General features: G+C 48.0%; 1 protein-coding gene across 2 annotated transcripts in view; it reads right to left on the reverse strand.

Annotated features, from left to right (window-relative positions):
• Positions 1-27436, reverse strand: part of GALNT18 (polypeptide N-acetylgalactosaminyltransferase 18) — a 485929-nt gene that overhangs the window by 179923 nt on the left and 278570 nt on the right. For both annotated transcript variants that reach the window (XM_068260107.1, XM_068260108.1), the window contains exon 2: positions 14746-14938. In XM_068260107.1, the coding sequence (XP_068116208.1) occupies positions 14746-14938 (193 nt within the window). The remainder of the gene's footprint in view (positions 1-14745; positions 14939-27436) is intronic.

Consider the following 27436-nt stretch of genomic DNA (forward strand, 5'->3'; position numbering starts at 1 on the left):
TGTCCAAATTTCTGTGCAGCCTGGATGATACTATAGCGTTGCAGTCATGCACAAGCAAGTCGCAGAGGATAGGAAACATCAGGCAGCAGTTTACACAGGACGCATAGGTCTCAACGGCTGGTGCTTTTGAGGTAATCCACGCAGGCCCAGAGTAGTGTGCAGATAGGGAGCGGCTACAAGTGGCTGTCAGCCCACCCATTGACCACAGCTCATGGGTCTCTGACTGACATATGCTGCATGTCTCCTCCCACTTTCCACTATAGGCAGATAAAGAATCCCGAAGGGGCCAAAAAATGTTTTGCTATAACAGAATGTCTATTGTATCTGGGTTTACTATACCAGGCGTTACTCCCATAAACTTATAATGGTGCTTGGCCGGGAACTGGGCATTAGTTTACTATACCCAAATGTTTACTATATCAGGGTTTACTATAACGAGATTATACTGTAACAAAAAAAAGATGATGCAAAAATCATCTTTGTATGGAGTGCAACTCATGATACACTTTACACAATATGCATCAAAACCCACAAGCATGAACGGGCTTAAGGCCGCAAATTCTATTTGTCCTATCTAATGGGCAGAAAGATATGCAGACCTGCCCCATAGAGCGTGAACCTACAGACACAAATAACTCGCCGAGAGCTGCAGAGAAAGGATTCCACAGTCCGGGTGAGGACAGCCGAAGTAGCGCTGGCAGCATGGGCGAATGTAAGCTCCGGCTGACGCCTTTGTTTGTCCAAAAACTAATTTCTTTTGCAACTGCGTGTTTGGTAACAGAACGCAAGCGTCATTGTGAAAAGTTAATGTACAAGTGGCCGGGCAGGAGTCCTGGAAACGTCTGCGGAAACAGATTCTCATGAGGAGCGGCCGAGGTAATTGCTGCCACATCGCCGCGAGAGAGAAGTGATTTCAGCGGGGAATAAAATAAAAAGAGATGTAACAGCTTTCAGCCACGCACATAAAATGCAAGGCGCAATTAAAGGTCTAAGCTCCTGATTTCATAAAGAGAGCTGCAAAACGGGAAAAATACTGCACAAAATTCAGGCTAATAAATACATAATCCTGTGTATGGCACTAATCTGGAAGGATTGCAGTCCAACATAGGATTGCAATACGCATGGGCAACCTGAGGACCTAAAAAGTTTAGTGCATACATGTCAAACTCTGGCCCATAGAACCATTAAATAAAGCCCCCAAGTGGTTTCCCCCCTTTTTTCATTATGTTTGGCCCACTCTAGATCCCCAGGGAAGCTATATATTGGATGTGAAGCCCTAGATCATCAGGGAAGCCAAATGTATGCTGTATAGGGGAGGGAGGAGGGCCACTAAACACCAAAGAACTGTATGGGGGGGATGGATTAAATACCAGGGAACTGTATATGGGAGGGCGGAGGGTAACTCGACACCAGGGAACTGTATATGGGAGGGCGGAAGGTAACGACACCAGGGAACTGTATATGGGAGGGCGGAGGGTAACGACACCAGGGAACTGTATATGGGAGGGCGGAGGGTAACTCGACACCAGGGAACTGTATATGGGAGGGCGGAGGGTAACTCGACACCAGGGAACTGTATATGGGAGGGCGGAGGGTAACTCGACACCAGGGAACTGTATATGGGAGGGCGGAGGGTAACTCGACACCAGGAAACTGTATATGGGAGGGCAGAGGGTAACGACACCAGGGAACTGTATATGGGAGGGCGGAGGGTAACTCGACACCAGGGAACTGTATATGGGAGGGCGGAGGGTAACTCGACACCAGGAAACTGTATATGGGAGGGCAGAGGGTAACGACACCAGGGAACTGTATATGGGAGGGCAACTCGACACCAGGGAAGGTGGGGGGTAATGACATCAGGGAACTGTATATGGGAGGGCGGAGGGTAACGACACCAGGGAACTGTATATGGGAGGGCAGAGGGTAATGACACCAGGGAACTGTATATGGGAGGGCAACTCGATACCAGGGAAGGTGGGAGGTAAATCGACACCAGGGAACTGTATATGGGAGGGCGGAGGGTAACGACACCAGGGAACTGTATATGGGAGGGCGGAGGGTAACGACACCAGGGAACTGTATATGGGAGGGCAGAGGGTAATGACACCAGGGAACTGTATATGGGAGGGCGGAGGGTAACGACACCAGGGAACTGTATATGGGAGGGCGGAGGGTAACGACACCAGGGAACTGTATATGGGAGGGCAGAGGGTAATGACACCAGGGAACTGTATATGGGAGGGCGGAGGGTAACGACACCAGGGAACTGTATATGGGAGGGCAGAGGGTAATGACACCAGGGAACTGTATATGGGAGGGCAACTCGACACCAGGGAAGGTGGGAGGTAAATCGACACCAGGGAACTGTATATGGGAGGGCGGAGGGTAACGACACCAGGGAACTGTATACGGGAGGGCAACTCGACACCAGGGAAGGTGGGGGGTAATGACATCAGGGAACTGTATATGGGAGGGCGGAGGGTAACGACACCAGGGAACTGTATATAGGAGGGCAGAGGGTAATGACACCAGGGAACTGTATATGGGAGGGCAACTCGGCACCAGGGAAGGTGGGAGGTAAATCGACATCAGCGAACTGTATATGGGAGGGCGAAGGGTAACGACACCAGGGAACTGTATATGGGAGGGCGGAGGGTAACGACACCAGGGAACTGTATATGGGAGGGCGGAGGGTAACTCGACACCAGGGAACTGTATATGGGAGGGCGGAGGGTAACGACACCAGGGAACTGTATATGGGAGGGCGGAGGGTAACTCGACACCAGGGAACTGTATATGGGAGGGCGGTGGGTAACTCGACACCAGGGAACTGTATATGGGAGGGCGGAGAGTAACAACATCAGGGAACTGTATATGGGAGGGCGGAGGGTAACTCGACACCAGGGAACTGTATATGGGAGGGCGGAGAGTAACAACATCAGGGAACTGTATATGGGAGGGCGGAGGGTAACTCGACACCAGGGAACTGTATATGGGAGGGCGGAGGGTAACGACACCAGGGAACTGTATATGGGAGGGCAGAGGGTAACTTGACACCAGGGCGAGCATTGTGATTACAGCGCAGGAGATGTGGGCGCAGCGGCGCACAGTGAGTAACTTTGGCGCCGTCAAAAGACGGAGCTGAAGTTGCTTCTAAAACACTAATTCGCCTTCCAGCAATAGCTGGAAGCCAAATTACATTATTCCCCACTATCCACAAGGACCTAGAGTAGGAATAGTATTTAACGCCGCCGGCAACTTGTGCAGCAGCAGTATAAGCCATACCGGCTGTATCCTGCGCCCAAGTCTCCCGGCGGCCTATTCATATGTATGCAAACCAGGGAATTGTAAAGGGGAGGGAGGGAGGAGGCATCAGACACCAGGGAACTGTGTAGGTGAGGGAATCAGGCCAATAGACCCCAGAGAACTGTATATGGGAGGGAGGAGGCATTAGACACCAGGGATGTGTGTAGTTGAGGGAGGAGGGTCAAGAGACACCAAGGAACTGTGAAGTTGAGGGAGTAGGGCCAATAGACCCCAGGGAACTGTGTAGGTGAGGGAGAAGGACCAATAGACACCAGGGAACGGTGTAGGTGAGGGAGGAGGACCAATAGACACCAGGGAGCTGTGTAGGGGAGGGAGGAGGCATTAGACACCAGGGAACTGTGTAGGTGAGGGAGGAGTGTCAAGAGACACCAAGGAACTGTGAAGTTGAGGGAGTAGGGCCAATAGACACCAGGGAACTGTGTAGGTGAGGGAAAAGGGCCAATAAACACCAAGGAACTGTGTAGATGAGGGAGGAGGACCAATAGACACCAGGGAACTGTGGAGGTGAGGGAGGAGGGCAAATAGACACCAGGGAACTGTGGAGGTGAGGGAGGAGGGCCAATAGACACCAGGGAACTGTGGAGGTGAGGGAGGAGGGCCAATAGACACTAGGGAACTGTGGAGGTGAGGGAGGAGGGCTAATAGACACCAGGGAACTGTGGAGGTGAGGGAGGAGGGCCAATAGACACCAGGGAACTGTGGAGGTGAGGGAGGAGGACCAACAGAAACCAGGGAACTGTGGAAGTGAGGGAGGAGGGCCAATAGACACCAGGGAACTGTGAAGGTAAGGGAAGAGGGCCAATAGACAGCAGAGAAATGTGTGTTCTGAACTTCGGAGCAATTCCCACCTTCCATCCCCATATTTTATTAGAATTATTCTTTATTTAAAATTTCCAGCTTATTTAACGTATTTCTGGACTATAAGACACACCTAGGTTTAGAGAGCAAAAAAATACAATAAAATACTAAACCTGGTGCTGGGGCATCTTATGGACCTTATGTAAGGGAGGAGGACCAATAGACACCAGGGGTCTGTGTAGGTGAGGGAGTAGGGCCAAAAGACACCAGGGAACTGTATATGGGGGGGGGGGGGGGGGGAGGCATTAAACACCAGGGAACTGTGGAGGTGAGGGAGGAGGGGCAAAAGACACCAGGGAACTGTATATGGGGGGGAGGCATTAAACACCAGGGAACTGTGGAGGTGAGGGAGGAGGGCCAATAGACACCAGGGAACTGTGTAGGTGAGGGAGGAGAGCCAACAGACACCAGGTAACTGTGGAGGTGAGGGAGGAGGGCCAACAGACACCATGGAACTGTGTAGATGAGGGAGGAGGGCCAATAGACACCAGGGAACTGTGTAGGTGAGGGAGGAGGGCCAACAGACACCAGGGAACTGTGGAGGTGAGGGGGGAGGGCCAACAGACACCAGGGAACTGTGTAGGTGAGGGAGGAGGGCCAACAGACACCAGGGAACTGTGGAGGTGAGGGGGGAGGGCCAATAGACACCAGGGAACTGTGGAGGTGAGGGGGGAGGGCCAACAGAAACCAGGGAACTGTGTAGGTGAGGGAGGAGGGCCAACAGACACCAGGGAACTGTGGAGGTGAGGGGGGAGGGCCAACAGACACCAGGGAACTGTGGAGGTGAGGGAGGAGGGCCAACAGACACCATGGAACTGTGTAGATGAGGGAGGAGGGCCAATAGACACCAGGGAACTGTGTAGGTGAGGGAGGAGGGCCAACAGACACTAGGGAACTGTGTAGGTGAGGGAGGAGGGCCAATTGACACCAGGGAACTGTGTAGGTGAGGGAGGAGGGCCAATAGACACCAGGGAACTGTGTAGGTGAGGGAGGAGGGCCAACAGACACTAGGGAACTGTGTAGGTGAGGGAGGAGGGCCAATTGACACCAGGGAACTGTGTAGGTGAGGGAGGAGGGCCAACAGACACCAGGGAACTGTGGAGGTGAGGGAGGAGGGCCAATAGACACCAGGGAACTGTGTAGGTGAGGGAGGAGGGCCAACAGACACCAGAGAACTGTGTAGGTGAGGGAGGAGGGCCAACAGACACCAGGGAACTGTGTAGGTGAGGGAGGAGGGCCAACAGACACCAGGGAACTGTGTAGGTGAGGGAGGAGGGCCAACAGACACCAGGGAACTGTGGAGGTGAGGGGGGAGGGCCAACAGACACCAGGGAACTGTGTAGATGAGGGAGGAGGGCCAACAGACACCAGGGAACTGTGGAGGTGAGGGAGGAGGGCCAACAGACACCAGGGAACTGTGGAGGTGAGGGAGGAGGGCCAACAGACACCAGGGAACTGTGTAGGTGAGGGAGGAGGGCCAACAGACACCAGGGAACTGTGTAGATGAGGGAGGAGGGCCAACAGACACCAGGGAACTGTGGAGGTGAGGGAGGAGGGCCAACTGACACCATGGAACTGTGTAGGTGAGGGGGGAGGGCCAACAGACACCAGGGAACTGTGGAGGTGAGGGAGGAGGGCCAACAGACACCAGGGAACTGTGTAGATGAGGGAGGAGGGCCAACAGACACCAGGGAACTGTGGAGGTGAGGGAGGAGGGCCAACAGACACCAGGGAACTGTGTAGGTGAGGGAGGAGGGCCAACAGACACCAGGGAACTGTGTAGGTGAGGGAGGAGGGCCAACAGACACCAGGGAACTGTGGAGGTGAGGGGGGAGGGCCAACAGACACCAGGGAACTGTGTAGATGAGGGAGGAGGGCCAACAGACACCAGGGAACTGTGGAGGTGAGGGAGGAGGGCCAACAGACACCAGGGAACTGTGGAGGTGAGGGAGGAGGGCCAACAGACACCAGGGAACTGTGTAGGTGAGGGAGGAGGGCCAACAGACACCAGGGAACTGTGTAGATGAGGGAGGAGGGCCAACAGACACCAGGGAACTGTGGAGGTGAGGGAGGAGGGCCAACTGACACCATGGAACTGTGTAGGTGAGGGAGGAGGGCCAACAGACACTAGGGAACTGTGGAGGTGAGGGAGGAGGGCCAACAGACACCAGGGAACTGTGTAGATGAGGGAGGAGGGCCAACAGACACCAGGGAACTGTGGAGGTGAGGGAGGAGGGCCAACAGACACCAGGGAACTGTGGAGGTGAGGGAGGAGGGCCAACAGACACCAGGGAACTGTGGAGGTGAGGGAGGAGGGCCAACAGACACCAGGGAACTGTGTAGGTGAGGGAGGAGGGCCAATAGACACCAGGGAACTGTGCAGATGAGGGAGGAGGGCCAACAGACACCAGGGAACTGTGTAGGTGAGGGAGGAGGGCCAACAGACACCAGGGAACTGTGTAGGTGAGGGAGGAGGGCCAACAGACACCAGGAAACTGTGTAGGTGAGGGAGGAGGGCCATTAGACAGCAGAGAAATGTGTGTTCTGAACTTTGGAGCAGTTCCCACCTTCCATTCCTATATTTTCTTATAATTATTCTTTATTTAAAATTTCCAGCTTATTGAATGTATTTTCAGACTATAAGACACACCTAGGTTTAGAGAGCAAAAAATAAAAAATAAAATACTAAACCTGCTGCTGAGGCATCTTATGGACCTTATGGAAGGGAGGGGGGAGGGAGGGGGGGGGGGGGACACGGCAGCAGTTTTTTTTTTCAGGGAGGAGGTGAAGCGCGCAAAGGAGGGGGCGGAGCAAAGGAGAGAATAGCAGCATCGAGCTGTGCTAAGAAGAGATGATTCTGCATGCCGGATCTCTTGCGGACGTATCAGAGCCACTGTACACACACAAGATTCTCGCCGGAGGCGGTTTACGTGTGTACAAACCATAATGAAAACCAGGACTGAACTATAGAACAATACAGATACTTAAAGAGGAACTCCAGTGAAAATAATCTAATAGAAAAGTGCTTAATTTTTACAATATTTACAGTATGTATAAATGATTTAGTCCGCGTTTTACATTCTGACATTTATCACATGGTGATATTTTCACTGCTGGCAGGTGATGTCACTGGAAGGAGATGCTGCTTGCTTTTTTAGAAGTTGGACCCAGCTGTAAACAGCTGTTATTTCCCACGATGCAATGAGGTTCACAGACAGAAAACTGTCAGAACCATGGTCCTGACATCAAACTGTGGGAGGGGTTTCACCACAATATCAGCCATACAGACCCCCCTGATGATCTGTTAGAGAAAAGGTAAAGATTTCTCATGGGAAAGGGGGTATCAGCTACTGATTGGGATGAAGTTCAATTCTTGGTTACGGTTTCTCTTTAAAAAGATCAAATCAGACACTAGTGCCAATTCTGCTCTAATAATGTAAGCTGCCGGAATCCCCACGTCCTCAATTTGCACAGTCAATTCAACTATATATGCCAGTACTGCTGATTCAACAAGCACCCAGGTGTCTCAACACTCCAAAGTCTGTGCCCCGCACCAAGAGCAGCAAAGAAGGCTCATCAGCCTTCAACAACTCAAGCTATAAGGCTCAGTGTTCTCCCCAGGCTCTTTTAGCCGGGTGCTCCACCCAGCTAGTTTTGGTGAGCACCCGGCTGTCATCGGCTCACCTCCTCCTATGCTGTAAGCATAATTGCTCACAGAAGCACTAGCCCTGCATTCTCTCAGCTCGCCCCACCCAGCTACTTTTTCATGCCACCCGGCTAATTTTTCATACCACCCGACTGGAAAAAATGTCTGGGGAGAACACTGAGGCTGTAACGATGCGATAGTCATCCAAGGTTATAAGGTGACCAAAAGTCATAAGGTCATCTCTCCACAATTCATCAGATGTTCCAGTTTAATCAAGTATCAGATGTTCTCATCCACATGTCATCTCCTCAAAATCGCCATCTTTATTTAACCCTTTCCTATCCTATGATGGACTATGCCTGACATTCGCATTTACCTCCATAGAACCAATATCGGACATAGATAAATTGGCTTGCCACTAAATGGCGCTGTTGACAGGTTAAAATCCAACACAGCATCAGCCCCTAAGTCCGACACTTAGCTCACCGCCGGTCTCATCCCCTGGAGCGACCCTGATTGAAGGAATGCAGGGAAAAATCGCATTACTTCAAATATCAATGGAAATTGCTTTTGAAAATTTACACCAGAGGTGCCCACACTTTTTCAGCTTCTGAGCTACTTAGAAAATTAAGAATTGAAAATGGTCTATCTATCAGGTAGACTCTACCTACAGATGCAAGCTACGACTGCAGCACATGCACAGCGGCAGTCTATCAGTGAGTCCCCATCAGTAAGCCAAACAGAACAGCGCTTGTTTCAGGTCACAATATCATGCTCAGTGTCCGGGAAAATCGTAACAAGCAGTAGCACATAATTCTTCTAACTGTATGGCTCCTCACCTTGCAACATCCTAACCCTTTACACTGCTGTGCTTCAAGATATCATATGGCACTAAGCTCATCCAAGTAAGAGATAAAACATAGTATGACACGTACGTCAATCAGGCGGCCGGTGTGGGATCTACCCAGAAGTCCTTTGCGATCTACTGACAGATCACCCAGTGGGCACCCATGATTTACACTAATCAACCTGACTGGTTTGAAAATTTGGGGTAAAGATAATTAATAATTAAGTCAGTCTAGAACTTCAGGGTCATGTATATCTTCAGTGTCCTCCAGTCAACCAGCAGGATCTTGGCGTCTCAGTGTCCATCTCATTTTGCCATTGAGGACACTTCCCCACAGGTGCATTGTGGGTATGTCAATGTCCAGACAGCTGCTGGTAAATGAGTATTGAATTTCTGTACACTTCTTTGAAAAGATGACAGTCAGGAGACATCTAAGACACAACACTTCACAAGATATGTGTTCGCTATCAATAAGCCCGCAGTGGCACCTTCTCGTCAATCAATAGCTTCTATCAATACTGGTGAAAATCAATAGAAACGATCAAAAAACACACAATTATTTCCCTCAAACTAGACTGATTGATACGTTATGATCGATTCAGAAGGACTGGATTGAATAGGACGTTGTCAGATACAGTGGAAAACTTTGATCCAATCGATGGGCATTTTAGTTGTTCTGCAGAGCTACATACATCGGTGCGCCAATCAACGCTACGTGATCTGTATTGCCATCGAAAAGATTGATCAGTTATCCAGAAATGGGAGATTGCACAGGTTCCAGCTAAAGCTAATGCTAGACTGCATTGGTTGAAGCTCCAACTAACCGCAAAACAGAGCAACACCAATTCTTAAAGCAACAATGTTTAGTAAAAGGAACCTGAGGTGAGAGGGAGATGGAGCCTGCCATACTCATTTTTTTTAAATAGCACCAGTTACTCTGCTATCCAGCTCATCTTTTGGTCAGTAGTGTTTTGCATCACACACCTGAAACAAGTATGCAACCAATCCAGGCAGACTTCAGTCAGAAACATCCTATCTGCTTGTTCAGGGTCCATGGCTAAAAGCAGGCAGAGGATCAGTATGAGAGCCAGGAAAGGCATTGTTTAAAAGAAAATGAAAAATGTTAGCTTCCATATGTCTCTCACTGTTGTTCTTAAAAGGGACCCTGAGCAGATGAAGTGAGTATGCATTTAAAAGGAACCAGAGACGAAGCACCTTTGTGTATTTTACCATATATATCAATGGGAACATGACAGTAAACACCTACTCTGCTCTTTGTTTCATTCTTCTCTGCTAAATCTGACCGTTATCAGCCCTGATAATCCCTGACTGAGCATTCAGTCTAGCTTTTCCCGGAATGATTATAGCTGAGTCAGTCTTCTGTGACGTCTTTTCAAGCCCCAAGTCTGCCCCCTTGTGGCTCTGCTTTGCTGCTATTTATCCTCGAAGCAGCAGAATGAAACAGAGAGCAGGGTAGGTGGTTTACTGTCATGTTCCCATTGATATATATGGCAAAATACAAGAGGGTGCTTCGTTTCTGGTTCTCTTTAAGCATTACCCATGGAATACATGGCAACAACCCCTCACTTACCGGCCGTGATGAAAAGCTTTCTGCCCCCTTTCTCTGGCCGGTGTACGTTGCATTGGGGCCGGCGACCTTTAGCAAAGTAGCGCTGTGAACCCGGAAGCTCTCCTCATGCACGGTGCACAATGACGAGCTGCTCGTGCACAGATAGGCTGAGAGGAGGATGACGGAAGCTGGAGCATGCACAGAACACTATCCTACTTTCACTTCCTGGGTCACACCGCGACTTTGCTGAGAGTCGCTGCCCCAATGCCATTTACACCGGCCAGACCAGGGGGGCAGACACCTCACAGCCGGTAAGAGAGGGGGTATTACCGTGTATTCATCTGTATTCTTAAAAGCATTCCCACACGGTCTGCTCAGGGTCTTTTTTTACTAACCTGGGGCGTCTTACAGCTCCCCATAGTCTTGTAGGTCCCTTGCTGTCCTCCTGGTCACTTTTGTCAATCCCCTGCGAGAGTTGGTAAAGTAGTCAGCACTGCAGAGCATGCGCTGTAATGGCGGCACACCTCCTTGATTACGCTCTTATCGCCGAGAACATTCTGCACAAGCTTTGTTATGAGTCTTTCGAGTCTTAACAATTGCGCATGCACAAAACACCATCTGCCATGGGAGTATAATCAAGGGGAAGCACACCCGATTCAGCACATGTGCAATAGGGCACGACTTGGTTAAGTCATGGACTTTACCAGCCAGCACAGCGGATCAAGGAAGGCGACCAGGAAGACATAGAGGGGCCTACAAGACTACGGGAGCTGGAAGAAGCCACAGGTAGGTAAAAGAGGACAGTTGCACTTTGACTGGTTTACATACAGACCTTCTGTAGCCTGTCTGGAACAAGTTTGATCCTGTGGGCAGGGCCGGCCCGCTCATGAGGTGGGGTGAAACTTTTGCCTCAGGCGGCAAACTTCTAGGGGCGGCACCCGCCCGTCCGTGGGTGCGGGGGGGGGGGGGGGGCGCCGAGCCGGAGGGGTAGCGGGCAGGATGAGGGTATTGGGCCCAGCGGTGGGGAGGGGGGGTCGGACCCCCCCCTCCCTCGCCTGGGTCCCCCGATCTGCGCTCCCCTCCAGCTGTAAATAGGAAGCAGCCGATGTCAGATAGTAAGAGGCACAGGCGGGGAGGACTCACCTTTTCCGCGTTCCAGCGTGCGATCCACTGACGTCACTTTCTGCATCGCCGTCCACTGTATTGTAAGTGGACGGCGATGCAGGAAGTGACGTAAGTGGATCGCACGCTGGAACGCGGAAAAGGTGAGTCCTCCCCGCCCGTGCCTCTTACTATCGTGCATCGGCTGCTTCCTATTTACAGCTGGAGGGGAGCGCAGATCGGGGGACCCAGGCGAGGGAGGGGGGGGGTCCGACCCCCCTCCCTACCGCTAGGCCCAATACCCCCGTCCTGCCCGCTACCCCTCCGGCTCGGCGGCCCCCTACGGGGGTGGGGGGGGCGGCAAATTTTTCTAAATTTGCCTCAGGCGGCAAAAAGTCTAGGGCCGGCCCTGCCTGTGGGCGTCACTGCCGGGGAATGAGCACATGCAGACAGGTCCCTTGACAACAGCCAAGCAGCATGGTCCTTTGCTATGGGGAGAGGAGAAGCGATGACAACACAGCGCATTAATCAATAATAAGGATGGAATGGATTGCAGCAGGACAGGTAACGAGGAGAAAAGTGTAACTGTCGGGCATAAAATCAAAAATCAATTCTTTATTTTATTTGGTAAACAAGTAATAAGGGTGCTAACCAGGAAATCCAAAAGTTAAAAATCACTATTCCTTTTCTTGTTGATAAATGATCATTCCCCAGTTTACCTCTTATTTGGTACATTGCCGCACACAGGAAGTTGCAGGGCATGCTGGGTTGTCTTGTTTTGCTTCTTTACTCTCCTCTGAGACTTCACTAATGCAGCCTGATTGGCTGAAGCATCTTTCCCTCTTATTTTCCCCTCCCACACCTCTGTTCCTCTCGGATTGGCCAATATTTCTCATGCTGAGACAATGCACTTTCTATTGCAGAGCTGGGTGGGAGTGGCTGAAGACTGGGAGGAGGGCAGACAATGCATACACAATCAGGCAGAGGAGAGTAAGGGAGGAAATGACATCAGGATTGGCTTCAAAATAGACACATTTTAAATGAAGAATCCTAAGAAGGATTGTCTTTTTTTACTATAGAAAAATCACTAAAATCAAAATGTGGACAGTGCAATACATATGTTATGTAAGTAGAGCAAGCATTTATCTACTTTTAGATTTTTTTTTTAGATAGTATGTCTGACAGCTCCTCTTTAACCATGTCCTGGGAACAGTTACACTCCCCTGAAAGTCCAAGATCCATGTTTCGTGTGTAAGAAGCTTTAATGTAAATTACGATTATTACCTTTGGAAATTAACTTTTTAAATAAAAAAATAATTTGTGTAACCCTTTTGTCTACAGTTGTGCACCTAGTTTCAGGAGGCCATTCTTAGGGCTGGTTCAGACGGACGTTTGGAGGCGTTGCGTTCATTGGCGTCGTGGTGGTGATGCGTTCGGGCTTTCAGCAGCGTTCGCGTTTCGTTCGGATGCAGTCGCGTTTTTTCTTCCCCTAGGGGGACATTACCCGTCGCGGTTAACCGCCCCTGGAAGCTACATGTAGCTTTCAGGGGCTCCTTGAACGCCAGGCAAAATCGTGAAAGCTTGGTACAAACGACCCCATTCACTTGAATGGGAGCATTTAACGCCAAGCCCCGAACGCTAGCGGTAAACGCTGCACAAGCGTCCGTCTGAACCAGCCCTAACTTTTCTCAGGCAAACAGTTGCTACATTGTGACGATCCAATCGTCACATCGTCACAATGTAGCAACTGTTTGTCTGAAGAAAGGAGGAATGGCTTCCTGAAACTAGTTGTATTTGTTACATTAATTAAAGAATCAGTTACTTCCAGCACAGGTCTCCTGTGCTTTCTTTCAGCCACTTCAGTGCTACTGCTCACCACTCAGCCACTGCTGTGGTGTATCTGAACAGAGCAGTGTGTGGATTGCTAACTTTTCAGGAAGGAGACTCTCCCTGCTATGGGATCGAGTCTCATACAGCCCACAGGTGCCTGCAGCTCTGGTGTTACAGCCAGTGCTGGGACACCAACGGCCAGACAGCTGCTCCTGATATCCTGCTTCCAGCCACAGGATCCCTTTGGACAAAGAGCTTCTGACTTGGTCCCTGGTCTGAGAGGGACAAAAGCCTGCAAGCTGATAATACCCATAAGGGCATATCAGCCACCACATCAGGTGAGATCTGTCTACGACCGGCTGGTCTCCCTTTTATCATCAGTCTTCTGAGTGCGCCCTTCTTGTGTTTTTTCCCCTACCCCATGTCCTTTATAGATTTCTCTGCCACACAGACCAGCACCGACTTCCATCACCCAACATATACTCTACATAGAAGACTAATTATTTTCCAGCTCGCTCCCCGTTCTCATTTCAGCACAGGGGTTATTTAAGTTTACCTATCTGTCTACCACAGAAAGATCTGACCATTTTTTTGGAAAGCTGAAAGTCCTGGCTTTCTGTTGCACCGGGTCCCAAGTTGGTATGATGCTCAGTTTCCAAGTTATGGGGTTTTGAAGGAGGGGTGTCCCCTGAACTTGGCTGCAGAAAGTGCAGTTACAGAAGTACGAGACGAGCCCGACATGATGATACGCAGCACACCCGGTAGGTCTTCTTCCTTCGCAGCATAAATCTGTGTCTTCAAAACTTATGTCAAGTGCCCTGGGTCTCTCATTGCAGATGAAGGAGCAGCGCAGCTATGCACCCTCGTCTCCTCTCTGTCTTACTGGCATGGGCAGGAGACTCAATGCCACTGTGCTCTCTGCAGCACAGTGCAGGGGACACCGGTCCCCCAATCCCCCAACTTGGGAATGGCGCATCGCATTGACTCGGGACCCAGTGCAAAGGAAAGCCTTTCAGCTTTCCAAAAATGGTTAGATTTGGCTAGGGGATCAAACAGAACTTTAACAGAAAAGCTGCCAAACTTTCCAGATGTGATAATACTCAAGAACCCTCGTTACAGTGAACTACAAAAATCCTGTTACCTTGGGACGGGCAGCCTCTCGGTCCTAATGAGGCTTCCCCAATGTCCTCCTCAGCCAGCTCATTCCAGCCACAACCCCCCCCCCCCCCCCTCATCAATATCATCATTTGCTGCTACAAGTAGGCGCACTACCGGCTTCCCGCTCGGGCTCCGGTGGAAATCGCTAAGCTCAATCCGGTCTGCTCTACTATGCAGGTAGCTTGTGCCTGCGTAGTAGATCGTACCCAATCTGGCTCGGCTATTTCCACAGATTTTCAGGGGTCCAAGCGCTGGATTGCTTCTGCTGAGGAGGACAGGGGAAGCTTCTTTAGGATCCAGAGGTTTTCCCCTCCAAAGGTAAACACCCCATAGGGTCACTTCATTTTTTGTTTCAGGTACACTGTAAATCAAGATTTAGTAGTATAAGGACTTGTGCCCACTCACCCCTCGGGTCTGGAGTCTGGAAGCGGCCGGTCCAGAGGCAGGCGGTCACTCAGATAAGCGTTGTATCCATAGTACTGGAACTGCTTCAAGGCAACCCTCCTGTTCTCGGGGCTGAGATCCTGGCCCCAGTGGGAAAAGAGGGAGGAGTCTGTAAAGGGTTCCACCACTGCTTCTTCCACCTTCTGCGGAGCCTCTGTAAAGCAAAGACACAAAAAAACTTTATTGTACCATCCCTCTGATAACAAGCAGCTGCAGATTAAAGGAGCATTTCCACTGAAAGCGCATCGTTCAGACAAACTTTGCAACTGGTGTGTGGTACACAATGCTGACTAGTTACATCTCTCAGGGAGGTGCAGAGATACCACCTCACCACTGGGGGGGGGCAGATGCTTTTGCAGGGAGTTCTTATGGTAATGGGAGGGGAAACAAACTACTGCAAGGAAATCTCATCAATGTGGGAGGGGAGGAGACACAAGCTACTGCAGGGAGATCTCACCATTGCATAGCTCCCAACTGTCCCTCTTTCGGAGGGACAGTCCCTCTTTGGGAGCCCTGTCCCTCTGTCCCTCTTTCCTCCTCATTTGTCCCTCTTTCAGGACTTTGTCCCTCTTTCTATGTAAATATATATATTTCTCTACTAAAAAAATGTGTTTGATTGACTCTAAACTTTATTCCCATCCTTTAAATTGACATATTACTAATTTTAAAATGTTAAAATGAAGGAAAATAAACCAGGATAGAAAGGACAAGTGTATTTTGAACTATAAAACAACATATTTCTCTTAATAAATCTTTATGGTATGCATGACTAGGGGCGTGGCGGGGCGTGATCAAGGGTGTGGCAGGGGCATGGCTTAAGTGTCCCTCTTTCTCATCTCAAAAAGTTGGGAGGTATGCCATTGTGGGAAGGGAGGAGACACAAACTATTGCAGGGAAATCTCACCATTGAGAGGGGAGGAGACACAAACTACTGCAGGGAAATCTCACCATTGAGAGGGGAGGAGACACAAACTACTGCAGGGAGATCTCACCATTGAGAGGGGAGGAGACACAAACTACTGCAGGGAAATCTCACCATTGAGAGGGGAGGAGACACAAGCTACTGCAGGGAAATCTCACAACTTAGAGAGAAAGAGACTCAAAATACTGCAGGGAAAAAAGTTACCAAAGCTAAACGGCAAGCGTTGGATGGTATCTACTTTTCACATTTACTGTAGCAATTTATTCCTGCAAGCACAAAATATACAGCAAGGTATCCAACTTCGCAGGCACAGCCTGTGGGGCTTTCTGTAAAACGGCGCAGAGAGGAGAGATTTAAATTTTTATTTTGGTTTTATAAAAAGATGGATCTTCAGGAAGCAGATTCAGCAGAAGATAAATATTCATTACTGTCAGAATGGTTCTGATACACACACCAGATAAAACTAAACCACAGGCAATAGCTTTAAAGGGGGACGTTTCAAAGCCAAAGAAAAGAGCTCAGATCTGCATTTAAAACAAAAAACACTCGAATGGAAACAAACAGTTAGAATCATCCACACAAACACAGCTCAGGTCCCGCGTAACGTGTCACTACTTCTAGGCAGAGATGGATTAAAGAGATACTAAAGTGAAAAAAAAATTATATAATGATTTGTATGTGTAGCACAGCTAAGAAATAAAACATTAGGAGCAGAGACATGAGTCTAATATTGTTTCCAGTACATGAAGAGAGGGATACTGTAGGGGGATCGGGAGAAAATGAATTAAAGTTACCCGGGGCTTCTAATGGTCCCCCGCAGACATCCTTTGTTGGCGCAGCCACTCACTGATGCTCCGGCCCCGCCTCTGGTTCACTTCTGGAATTTCAGACTTTAAAATCTGAAAACCACTGCGCCTGCGTTGCCGTGTCCTCGCTTCCGCTGATGTCACCAGGAGCGCACGGCGCAGGCACAGACCATACTAGGCCTGCGCAGTACGCTCCTGGTGCCATCAGCGGGAGCGAGGACACGGCAATGCAGGCACAGTGGTTTTCAGACTTTAAAGTCTGAAATTCCAGAAGTGAACCAGAGGCGGGGCCGGAGCATTGGGGAGTGGCTTAGCTGTGCTACACATACAAATTATATAATTTTTTTCCCCGACCCCTACAGTGTCCCTTTAAGAAACTCCAGTTGTTATCTATGCAAAAGAGCCATTGAGCTCCACGACTTTCAAAGTCCCAGAGAGCTCTGTCTTCTGAAGCTGGTTATGTCAAGTGTCAGTCACTGTATTGTTTTTTTTTTCCCTGCAGAGGACAGTTCAAAAATTCACTTGCCTGCTCTGTAAAATCATTTAGAATACCGAGTAGTGTGTAAACTGCAAATATTAAAGAATGATGCAATGTTTTAAAACAATATATAACTAAAAAAATAAAAATGAGAATATTTTCTTTGCTACTAATGTTCTAGTAATTATCTGTAGTATGCAATCAATTCATTATATCATAATTTTTTTTCGCTTCAGTGTCTCTACTAGGCCAGGTAGTAGATTTGAGGGCCCCTTGTGGTCCTTCTGGTAAGCTGAAGAGGAGAGAAGTCAGAGAAGGTAGCTGGTGGGTTCCTTGACACACACTAGGCCCCAAGCACCTGCCTAGGTTGCCTGGTGGAAGATCCTGCTCTGCTTCCAGGTCAGCTAAAGCTGGGACATGTAGTTATTTCAGGTCTCATTGAAACGATGTGCTAGTGTACTTAAATTTGATTAACCCTTTAGCAGCCAATTTATTTAGAGGCTTTGGAGTGCTCCGGGCCAATTTTTTTTTTCTTACATTTGTTTGCTACTAGAAACTACAGTTGTAATGAGTATTTATGGCCATTTGTCACCAGGGGGCAGTGTGAGACAATAATAGAGGATAACAGAATAACAGTTTCTGTATTTTCTATTAGCAGGGAGAGATCAAAACATTCCAAGAATTTACAGCACCACGAGTTCTGCCGACTGAGGTCAAAAGCAGGGCACTTATCTCAAACTAGATAACTCTACTGAAGCTGCTAATGGGTTAAAGAGGCACCCCAATGACATATAGAAGAATGTAGCAAATTATTCAGGATTCCCAATTTTACAGTAATTATCCTGGTTTCAGCATAAGAAACACTTCCTACGTGTGTATATAGCTGTATATTGGTTTATAACCCCGCCCTACATGTGATGTTTAGCCTATGCTATTTAGTTAAGCAGCCAACAGTGCAGTCTATGCCCTTCCGATGTTCCTGAATGTCACAAACCAAGCTTTAAAAGTGGTTAAAAACAGTTTTAAAAAGTTTGTTTGTAAACAAACAAAATGGCCACCAAAACAGGAAGTAGGTTGATGTACAGTATGTCCACACATAGAAAATACATCCATACATAAGCAGGCTGTATACACCCTTCCTTTTGAATCTCAAGAGATCATTTGTGTGTTTCTTTCCCCCATGCACTAAAGTTTCAGGCTGCTCTTTTCTTCCTGCAAACAGCTTTGCCCTTGTTTGTAATTCCTCAGTATGTGAAAGCCCAGCCAGCTCAGAGGACGATTTATCCAGCTGATTAGAGCAGCTTCTCTCTTCTCTCTTATCTAAATAACACACAGGCAGTGTGCATAGAGGGGCCAGAAAGGGTGAGTTCATAGCAAAACCACAACACTGAAGAACTTGGCAGCCTTCCAGACACAGGCCGACAAGTCTGATAGGGGAAAGATACATTGATTTATTACAGAGACTGTCATAGTAGAAAGTGCTGCAGTTAGCCAGAACACATTAGAATAGCTTTTGGAACATGTAGGATGATAAAAAACAGGATGCAATTTTTGTTACGGAGTCTCTTTAAAGCCAATGGGTACCGCTAATAAAAAAAAAAAAAGTCAGATACTCACCTAAGGAGAGGGAAGGCTCGGTCCTAATGAGCCTTTCCTCTCCTCTCCCGGTGCCCTCGGTGCTGCGCTGGATCCCCCGTTCGCGTCCGCCGCCGCAGGGACTTCGGAGGTCTTCGGGAGCACTCGGGCTTCCGAAGACGGGCCGCTCCATACTACGTACGCGCGAGTGCGTCATAGAGGGCACTCGCACATGCGTAGTATGGAGCGGCCGCGTCCTCGGGAGCCCGAGTGCTCCCGAAAGCTCCCTTCGGCATGCGGAAGTGGCAGTATTTGACCGAACTGGTCGAATCGAATACTGCCACGGGGGATCCTGCGCGGGACCGGGCACCGGGAGAGGAGAGGGAAGGCTCATTAGGACCGAGCCTTCCCTCTCCTTAGGTGAGTATCTGACTTTTTCTTTTTTAAACCGGTAAACATTCACTTTAACTGTTGCTGTACTGGAAAACAGAAAGGAACTTCAGATAATTTCTTAGTAGGGCTAGTACTATATGTTTATGTCATAATATCACGTGTTATTTCAGGTACGCTTTAAAATGCATACACACCTTTGATGACTAGTGCACGTACATAGTGATCGGATGAGGTCGCTAGGGTGACACTTTGGAGCCCCAATGCTGACCAGATGCATCACTCTGCCATTGCCTAGTAATGCAACTGTACAGCATCGGAGGCCCAAAAACTCTCACCCTAGTAATCGAATCCGATCCCTACAGACTCACAGAAGGCTGGTGAGGAGTGATATCACAATGTGGGCGGAGAAAGGCAAAGCCAGTCAGTGCCTTTGGGTCAAGTTCCACGCTTTCTTGCTGATGGTTGGATCCGTAAGCTCCTTTACACCAGCAGATACTTCACACTATAATGCCATACATGGGGCAGGGTTTAGATGTATTCCATTTATGGACACTATAGGGTGCCTTTATGCCTTGCAATGTAGAGGTCTTAATGAAGGAATGACATTCTTCTCAACAAAAGTGGACTAACTCTTTAAAAGTTAAGCCAAAGGCTATGATAAATAATATATGCAAGCATTTCAGTTATTTCCAGTAATTACTGGAGAGTGTTTGCATGCGATCCGCAGTGACCTCTCTCGTACGCCTAAATATTTTATAACGGTTACCTTAATTTCCCCACCAAGGCGCGCTGGGCTCCGTCTTCAAGGTCCGGCACTGAGTGCCTGCGGTATAATTAATATTGGATAAGGGAGGAGCGGCTATTGTTCTGGCTGCACTGTAGGAGCTTTTATTACTAAATTATGCATCAGCTGGAAGGGGGCTTTGTGCTGCGGCCCTGGGAACAGTGAGGGCTCTAATACCAGAAAAATAAAGTTTACTTTGAGAAAGAGCCAGGGGGAGGGGGGGTGGCCGGACAAATTCTGCATTTGTAAGATGTCCATAATCTTTCCGTCCTCCGCTACAGACCAGAGAGGTGATTGTGTGTCTGGTGCCCAGTTCAAGCGGATCCGAGATGAAAAACTAACTATAACTTATCTACATATCTTATCTAAAGTTTAGCATATCTAGCTGCAAACGGCTTCAATAGTTTATGATTATTTATTCCTGTGATGCAATGAGGGCAGCCATGTTCTGTTTGTCACATTGCCACAAGCTTCAGCTTGCTATCAGCTTGCCTGTGTGTAAATGCAGTCCCCTCTCCTACTCCCTCCTCTGAAATCAATGGCTAGTAACCTCCTCCTCCTGCCCAGACTGAGCTCCCATAAGCCCTTGCTACAGTGCCAAGGCACAAAAGGATCTGTTGGCGAGGCTTGTTTAGTTTATAGGGAATTAGAGTATTAAAACAAAACAAAAAAAGTATTTGGCTTAAGGAATGCCCTATAAAGGAACACAATTATGCAATGAGTAAAAGTTTATCTCGGATCCACTTTCAGCTTGACAAAAGGGACTCCGAATAATGCTAACTAAAATCACTGCCCTAATTAAATTAGCTACTGCAGTTAGCCTCAAAGTACTTTCATTAAAAGTATTCAAAGGCTAAGTTCACAGTGGGACGTTAAAGTCGCGCGTTAAAACAGCATTTAACGCAGAATAACTCACTGCAATGAAAAATCAATGCCATGTTCACAGTGCACATGTTGCGTTGGTGTCTAACGCTGCACGTTAAGTAAAAGTACTGCATGCAGTGCGTTATACACGTTATTAGCTGCGTTGGACTGTTTGCACATGCTCAGTAATGACTTGGAAGCATACTTTTCATTGCCTGTATTTTTTACTGTATCTGCTGTATGTGACGGTAACACTGCGTTGCCACTTTTTGGGCGCGTTGCGTTGTAAGCTTGCGGTGCGACTTTAACGCGGCATCAAAACGCAACGTCCCACTGTGAATCTAGCCTGAAAGATGACAAAGGAGAACTTCTGCTGCTGACACGGTGTATTCATGGAGCAATATTTATTTCACATCTTCTCTCAGGCATCCTATTGTGTTTAACCTCCTTAGCAGTTACCACGAGTCAGGCTTGGGACGGAAATCCACAGCTCAGAGCAGGAATCCAGAGTCTGACCCGGGGTAGCCGCTGGGAGGTATATGCAGAGCATTGCACCCAGCGGGCATTTGTAGCTCTCCTCCCCCTTCAGCCATTCTTCTTTCGGGCCTTAGAGGCTCTCAATCCCTCTGGTGAGAATACAGTCTGTCATCATGACAAAAAACAGCGATCTCACTGTAGGGGTGGAGCGCCACCCACTGGATGAAGGAAGAATTGCAGCAATGGATCCAGGGGAACTTCTGGGACACTATATCACGCAGGGAGCCAGTTGATTATATAGAGGACTGGGAATGGGAGAGACCCAAAGACAACCAGCAGCATGAGGAGTCTGAAGACTAGGTAATAAAGCCCACCATGGGCTTAAAGGACAACTGAAGTGAGAAGAATATGGAGGCTTCCATATTTATTTCCTTTTAAGCAATACCAGTTGCCTGGCAGCCCTGCTTATCTTTTTGGCTGCAGTAATGTCTCAATCACACCAGAAACAAGCATGCAGCTAATCTTGGCAGATCTGACAATAATGTCAGAATCACCTGATCTGCTGCATGCTTGTTCAGGGTCTATGGCTAAAAGTATTAGAGGCAGAGGATCAGCAGGGCTGCCAGGCAACTGGTATTGTTAAAAAGGAAATAAATATGGCAGCCTCCGTACGCCTCTCATCTCAGGTGTCCTTTGCTATTACTGCTGTAGCGTTGTGAGTTTTGCGCATGCAGTGAGCTGATTGAGAAGTGCTGGAGTTACAGGGAGTGATAAAAATGCTGGCGTTGCGTCACCGCATGGCTGAGCGGCGCTCGCACATTACTTCTGAGCCGCATGTTTTGGCGGTAAATAGGGCTACACCTTTAAAATGTGGCGGCAGCAATTACAGAGCTGCGGAAAAGCGTCTAAAAGTGATTACCCTTTTAGGGAAATTACATATTTGCATTATACAGCTGAAATGGTACCGATTCCCTAATGTAATTATAGCCTGGGCAAGATGAGATTAGCGTAGGCAATGTTCTGGGAGGAAACCGCCAGTGCGTAGGTAAGCGCACTCGCCACTTTACACGCCGCAGTCAGTAAAGTAAAGTTTGTCGATAAACAGCGAAACATCCTGATCCAGACTCGCATTCATTTGTTTACTACTAAACTTGCCCACATAGCAGGCGATGTATGGGCAGATCGATCATCAGACAGATCTCTCTCTGATCAAATCTGGTTGAATGACAGATCTGTGTCCAAACACCGCAGGCCAATTCCTGATAGATTTCAATAAGAAAACAGAAAAGCGGCCTAGCGCCACACTTCTGCTACAATTCACATTTTTGTGTTCACACACACGAAAAAAAAACCCCCATACTTGTTGCAAGATAAATTTGCACATCCCATGAAACTTCCCATGGCCTTTCATCACCTACAATTAAAGAAAAAAAAAACATGCACGATAGTTAGCAAACGCAATTTTGATGTGAAAAGGTAATATGTTTTCACAATGATAAGGCCCTGCCCAATGTGGTGCGTTGCAGTGCTATGGTGGATCTGTAATGCAGCTTACCACACTGCAATATACCACGTATGTGATGCAGCGCAGCCATAATGTGCAATGCGACTGTTTCCTACTATGCAGGGAACGCATCACAACGCCCCACTGTGAACCTAGCCTAAAGGTGGCCACACACGAGACAATAAAATGATCCAACTTCACGGCAATTCGATAAATATGATCGAACCTCCCGAAAAAAAACCGAAAGCTTTTTTTTTTTTCAAGTGAAAAATCTTATCGGATTTTACATTTTTTCGATTTTTATAGATCCGGAATGGTGGAAATTTTTCTTCAATTTTTTTTAAAGATTGTATGGTGTGCAGTGTTCTCCACAGAATTTTTTTCCAGCCAGGTGGCATGAAATAGTAGCCGGGTGGCACGAAAAAGCAGCCGGGTGGGGCGAGATGAAAATGCAGGGCAACTCTGCTTACAGCATAGGAGGAGGTGAGCCGATGACAGCCGGGTGGTCACCAAATCTAGCCGGGTGGAGCACCCGGCTAAAAGACCCTGGGGAGAACACTGGGTGTGTGTTAGATTGTCAATTTATTAATTGCTTGCCGACTGCGTCACGCCGACGGGCGTAGCCGCGGCGGCAGCCCCATAAAGTCCTGGGGCTTCAGTTTGCAGGAGATTGCGTGCAGGCTGCGCGCACATCTCCTGGATGGTAGGCGGAACTCTGCTGCGCCTTCAGTCTCCCAGCAGCGATCGCCGTTCGGAGACTGTTAGGCTTTTTACTTGGTGCAGCGCTGCGCTCGGCAGCAGCGCTGTACTGGGGACAGCCGTGTGACACGACTGTCCCCCCTGAGGCACAAGAGAGTGATCGGCTCTCATAGGCTGAAGCCTATGACAGCCGATCGCTATAATTGGCTGGCGGGGGGTGGGAGGGAGGCAGAAAAAAAAACCCTGAATTTATTTTTATAAAAATACAATAAATATTTGTAAAAAAAAAAAAAAAAAAATGACAGAATAGCAGAGAGGGATGAGTAAAAGGTGAATGCATTGTATGTGGTTTTGAGCAGGAAACCACAGGCTCGGGCAGGCCAATCCTGGAAGTGGCTGTGACGAGTGCCCAAACTAACCACATGGTAATAATACCAGGAAACTGGTATTATTTTAAAAGGAAAATCCACATGCTTCTCAGTTTAGGTTCCCTTTAATGCTCTAGAACCTTGTCTCTCAGGACATGGTGGGCTCAGACCAGCATTCAGGTTATGTTTCAACTAGAAGCATGCACATGGAATGCAATTTTTGCATGCAAATGCGACATTGCATACGCATGTATGCATTTTTTACATGCGAATTAGCATGCGCATTTGCACAATTTTGTTTTATTTTTTTACAATAGAAAAAAGTCCTGATGCTACTACTTAGACTACTGAAGACACACGGACGCCGGGAGCCCACTATCGGGTAATATTGCTGTGCAATGAATCAAAGACGTAAGAATCAAAGTATACTCCCAAATGTGGAATGTTTCCAGAGGCAACCACTCATGTGCACATGTGAGGAAGTCCTGTCGGTTATAGGTGAAAAAATTCCATCATTTATTAAGCACTCTAGACAACGCGTTTCGCGACCTACGTCGCTTCTTCAGATGTTTCGGGAAGTCAGAGCATCAGAGCCTGGGTGCCATCGAAATGCCTTGTCCAGAGTGCTAAACAAAGAATGGAATTTTTTCACCTATTACCGTCGTGAGTCTTCTTGCAAAGTAGGATTTGGAATCCTTGCCTAACTTTGTATAGTTTCTTTTATTGGTTTTTATATGCTTTCTATTTCTTTTTTTTTTTGGGGGGGGGGGGGGGTAGGGCAACTTCTGCAAGTGATTTTAGTTCTGTTGCTACTATTGATCACATATGCAAAAACACGTGCGAAAATAGGAAAATCACATCGCAGGCACTTTTTCTGCTTCCAACACCTGAAAACTAGTAACATGTTTTTTTCTGGATAAGGCCTCTTTCACAGTGAGACGTTACAGGCGCGCGTTAGTGCAGCCTGTAATGCAGCCCACCTCACAGTAAATCAATGGGCTGTTCACAGTGCCCACGTTGCGTTACATTGTAACGCTTCACGTTATTTTAAAGTGCTGCATGCTGTGCGTTCTACGTGGCTAAGCCGCGTTAGACTGTTTGCACATGCTCAGTAGTATTGGAGGAGGACTCCCCCTCCTCCTCCTCGGCCAGGCACATGGCTAATTAATATTCACTGCACGGTGTGACGTGCAGTGTTCACTTCCTGGAGCGTCACTCTGTGCGGCGATTGGCCGGCGGGACCACAGAGTACGCATCACGGCATCAAAGGACATGTAAAGAGCCGCTCAACAGCATCTATTCAGTAAGGAGACCTTGGGCAAGACTCCCCTAACATTGCTACTGCCGCAGCTCTGTAAGTGATCACTATGATCCGCCCAATAGTGGCTAAAGTTCTTGTGCTTTGAGCCCGCCTGGAGAAAAGTGCAATATAAATGTTATTGGTCTTGTCTACATTGGCTTTTAAGTCTGCCAGACTCCCCCCATGACAAATTCTGCACTGTGGCCCTGCCTAACCAGCCTGCTGAGACCTGAAGCTCCGCCCCTCCTGGAGAGTACAAGATGGCCTCCACCTCTGCTGTAATATATTCTATGGAGGCCTGCTGCAATAACAGAGGAAAGCTGTTCCCGCCACCATCATCCTGCCTAAACTGTGCGTAATGTGAACACACAGAAGTCTGGAGTGCACTGATTTCCCCAGCGCCACCTTATCCCCGCTTTATTTCTGAATGGCGGCAGAGGCGCCCCAGCAGACCGACTATCGCTGCTCACAAATATAAAGCCAAGAGGGGTGATTGATGTCGATATAACGCTTCATGAGCTTCTCATTAGCGGACAAATCGAAGCGCAAGGTGGCTTTATAGACAATTCCTGTATACATAAAACCGTGGTCATTGGGGTGCTACTAGGCAGATTTTCTGGGGATAGCAGAGATCTACAGTATGTATAAGAGGGAGGAGTCTGCTTATGACAGCAGAAAAGAATTGGTAATTTTACAAAAGTGTTTTAAAAAGTTTAAAGGCGTATTCTCATCAATATATCAATAAGTCTGACAAAGGCTCAAAAGCCAAATACTTACTTTTATATATTTTTGCATACCTTTTATTAATTTTATTTAAGTATTTATATATAGCGCCGACATATTACTCAGCGCTGTACAGAGTATATTGTCTTGTCACTAACTGTCCCTCAGAGGGGCTCACAATTTAATCCCTACCATAGTCATATGTCTATGTATGTATGTATCGTGTAGTGCATGTATCATAGTCTAGGGCCAAGTTTTAGGGGGAATTCAATTAACTTAACTGTATGTTTTGGGAATGTGAGAGGAAACCGGAGTGCCCGGAGGAAACCCATCCAGACACAGGGAGAACATACACACTCCTTGCAGATTTGACTTGGCTGGGATTTGAACAGGGGACCCAGCACTGCAAGGCAAGAGCGCTAACCACTAAGCCACCCTGCTGCCCAATAATACCTGATTGTTAACTCTTTCAGGCAGAGAAAGAAAAAAAGGAACACAGCATAGTTATGTGTGCTAGGCACTGTACATACACGTCTATCTCATCATGTCACATGTTACCTCGGGTATCGGGTCGCAGCTGAGAACAAAAAACCTAAAACACCTGCAGCAGAGTGCACTGCTCAATAGACATCACTCCTTCCAGACATCTAAGTAAAGTGCTTATTGATCTCTGATTTTTTTTTTCCTAGCAGAACGTAAATCAGTGTCAGAAAGCAGCCCAGCATATAAGGAAGTCACTGTAGTAACAAATATATTTACAGTAAAATTTCACATTTGGTAAAAACAGAAACGCACACACAAAACGTATCTGTACTTTGGTGAACCAGCGGCACCCCTACCCCAATTCAGTTTTTATTGTGGTCATATCCTGACCCTGGAAATATTGGGGTGCACATTGATGTGACAAGTACAGGAAGTGAGGGGACAACATTTCCCAAAGAGACATTCAGTTGTAAAACAATTTTTTAATACTACTACACACTATAGTTTTTATTTTCCTAGAGTTGTTCAGGTCCAGTTTTTTTTTTACTTCTATTAAGGCTGCTTTCACAGTGGGACGTTACAGACGCACGTTAGAGCAGCCTGTAACGCACCCCAACGCACAGCAATGAAAAATCAGTGGGCTGTTCACAGTGCCCACGTTGCGTTACATTGTAACGCAGCACGTCTACATAACATACTGCATGCAGTACTTTATACGCGGCTAAGCCGCGTTACACTGTTTGCACATGCTCAGTATGGGTGGTCTTTATTATTTTAGGGGCGGAGAGGAGGCGGAGAGAGGCCGCTGCGTAGCCAGGCACATGGCTACTTATTATTCACTGCACTTGCAGTGTTTACATCCTGGAGCGGCCGCGGATTGGCTGGCGGGACCACGTGATGTGGAGAGCTCCGCTCACGTGGTCTCCGCAGTGCCTCCGACAGAGCAGGCGCACCAAGAGCTGCTTGTAACGCGGCTCTTGGTAGCGTCCTGCTCCAACACCACCAGGCGTTGCGTTAGGGGCACGTTATGTGCCCTATAACGTCCCCTAAACGTCCTGGTGTGTAAGTAGCCTAAAAGTAAAAAAGAAAGAAAATACCTACAGCACCAATTCACAGATCTTCATCTCCTCCTTGAGGTGGCCACTAACGATCCAATTTCTAGCGAAAAATCATTTGAACGATCAGATATTCTGATCGCAAGTGAAATTGTTTACTACACCATCAATGAACCAATTTTTGCTTCCTATCTATCACAACCGACAAGAAAAAACAAATT

This window comes from Hyperolius riggenbachi, chromosome 11 (genome assembly GCF_040937935.1).
Source record: "Hyperolius riggenbachi isolate aHypRig1 chromosome 11, aHypRig1.pri, whole genome shotgun sequence".
Taxonomy (NCBI): domain Eukaryota; kingdom Metazoa; phylum Chordata; class Amphibia; order Anura; family Hyperoliidae; genus Hyperolius; species Hyperolius riggenbachi.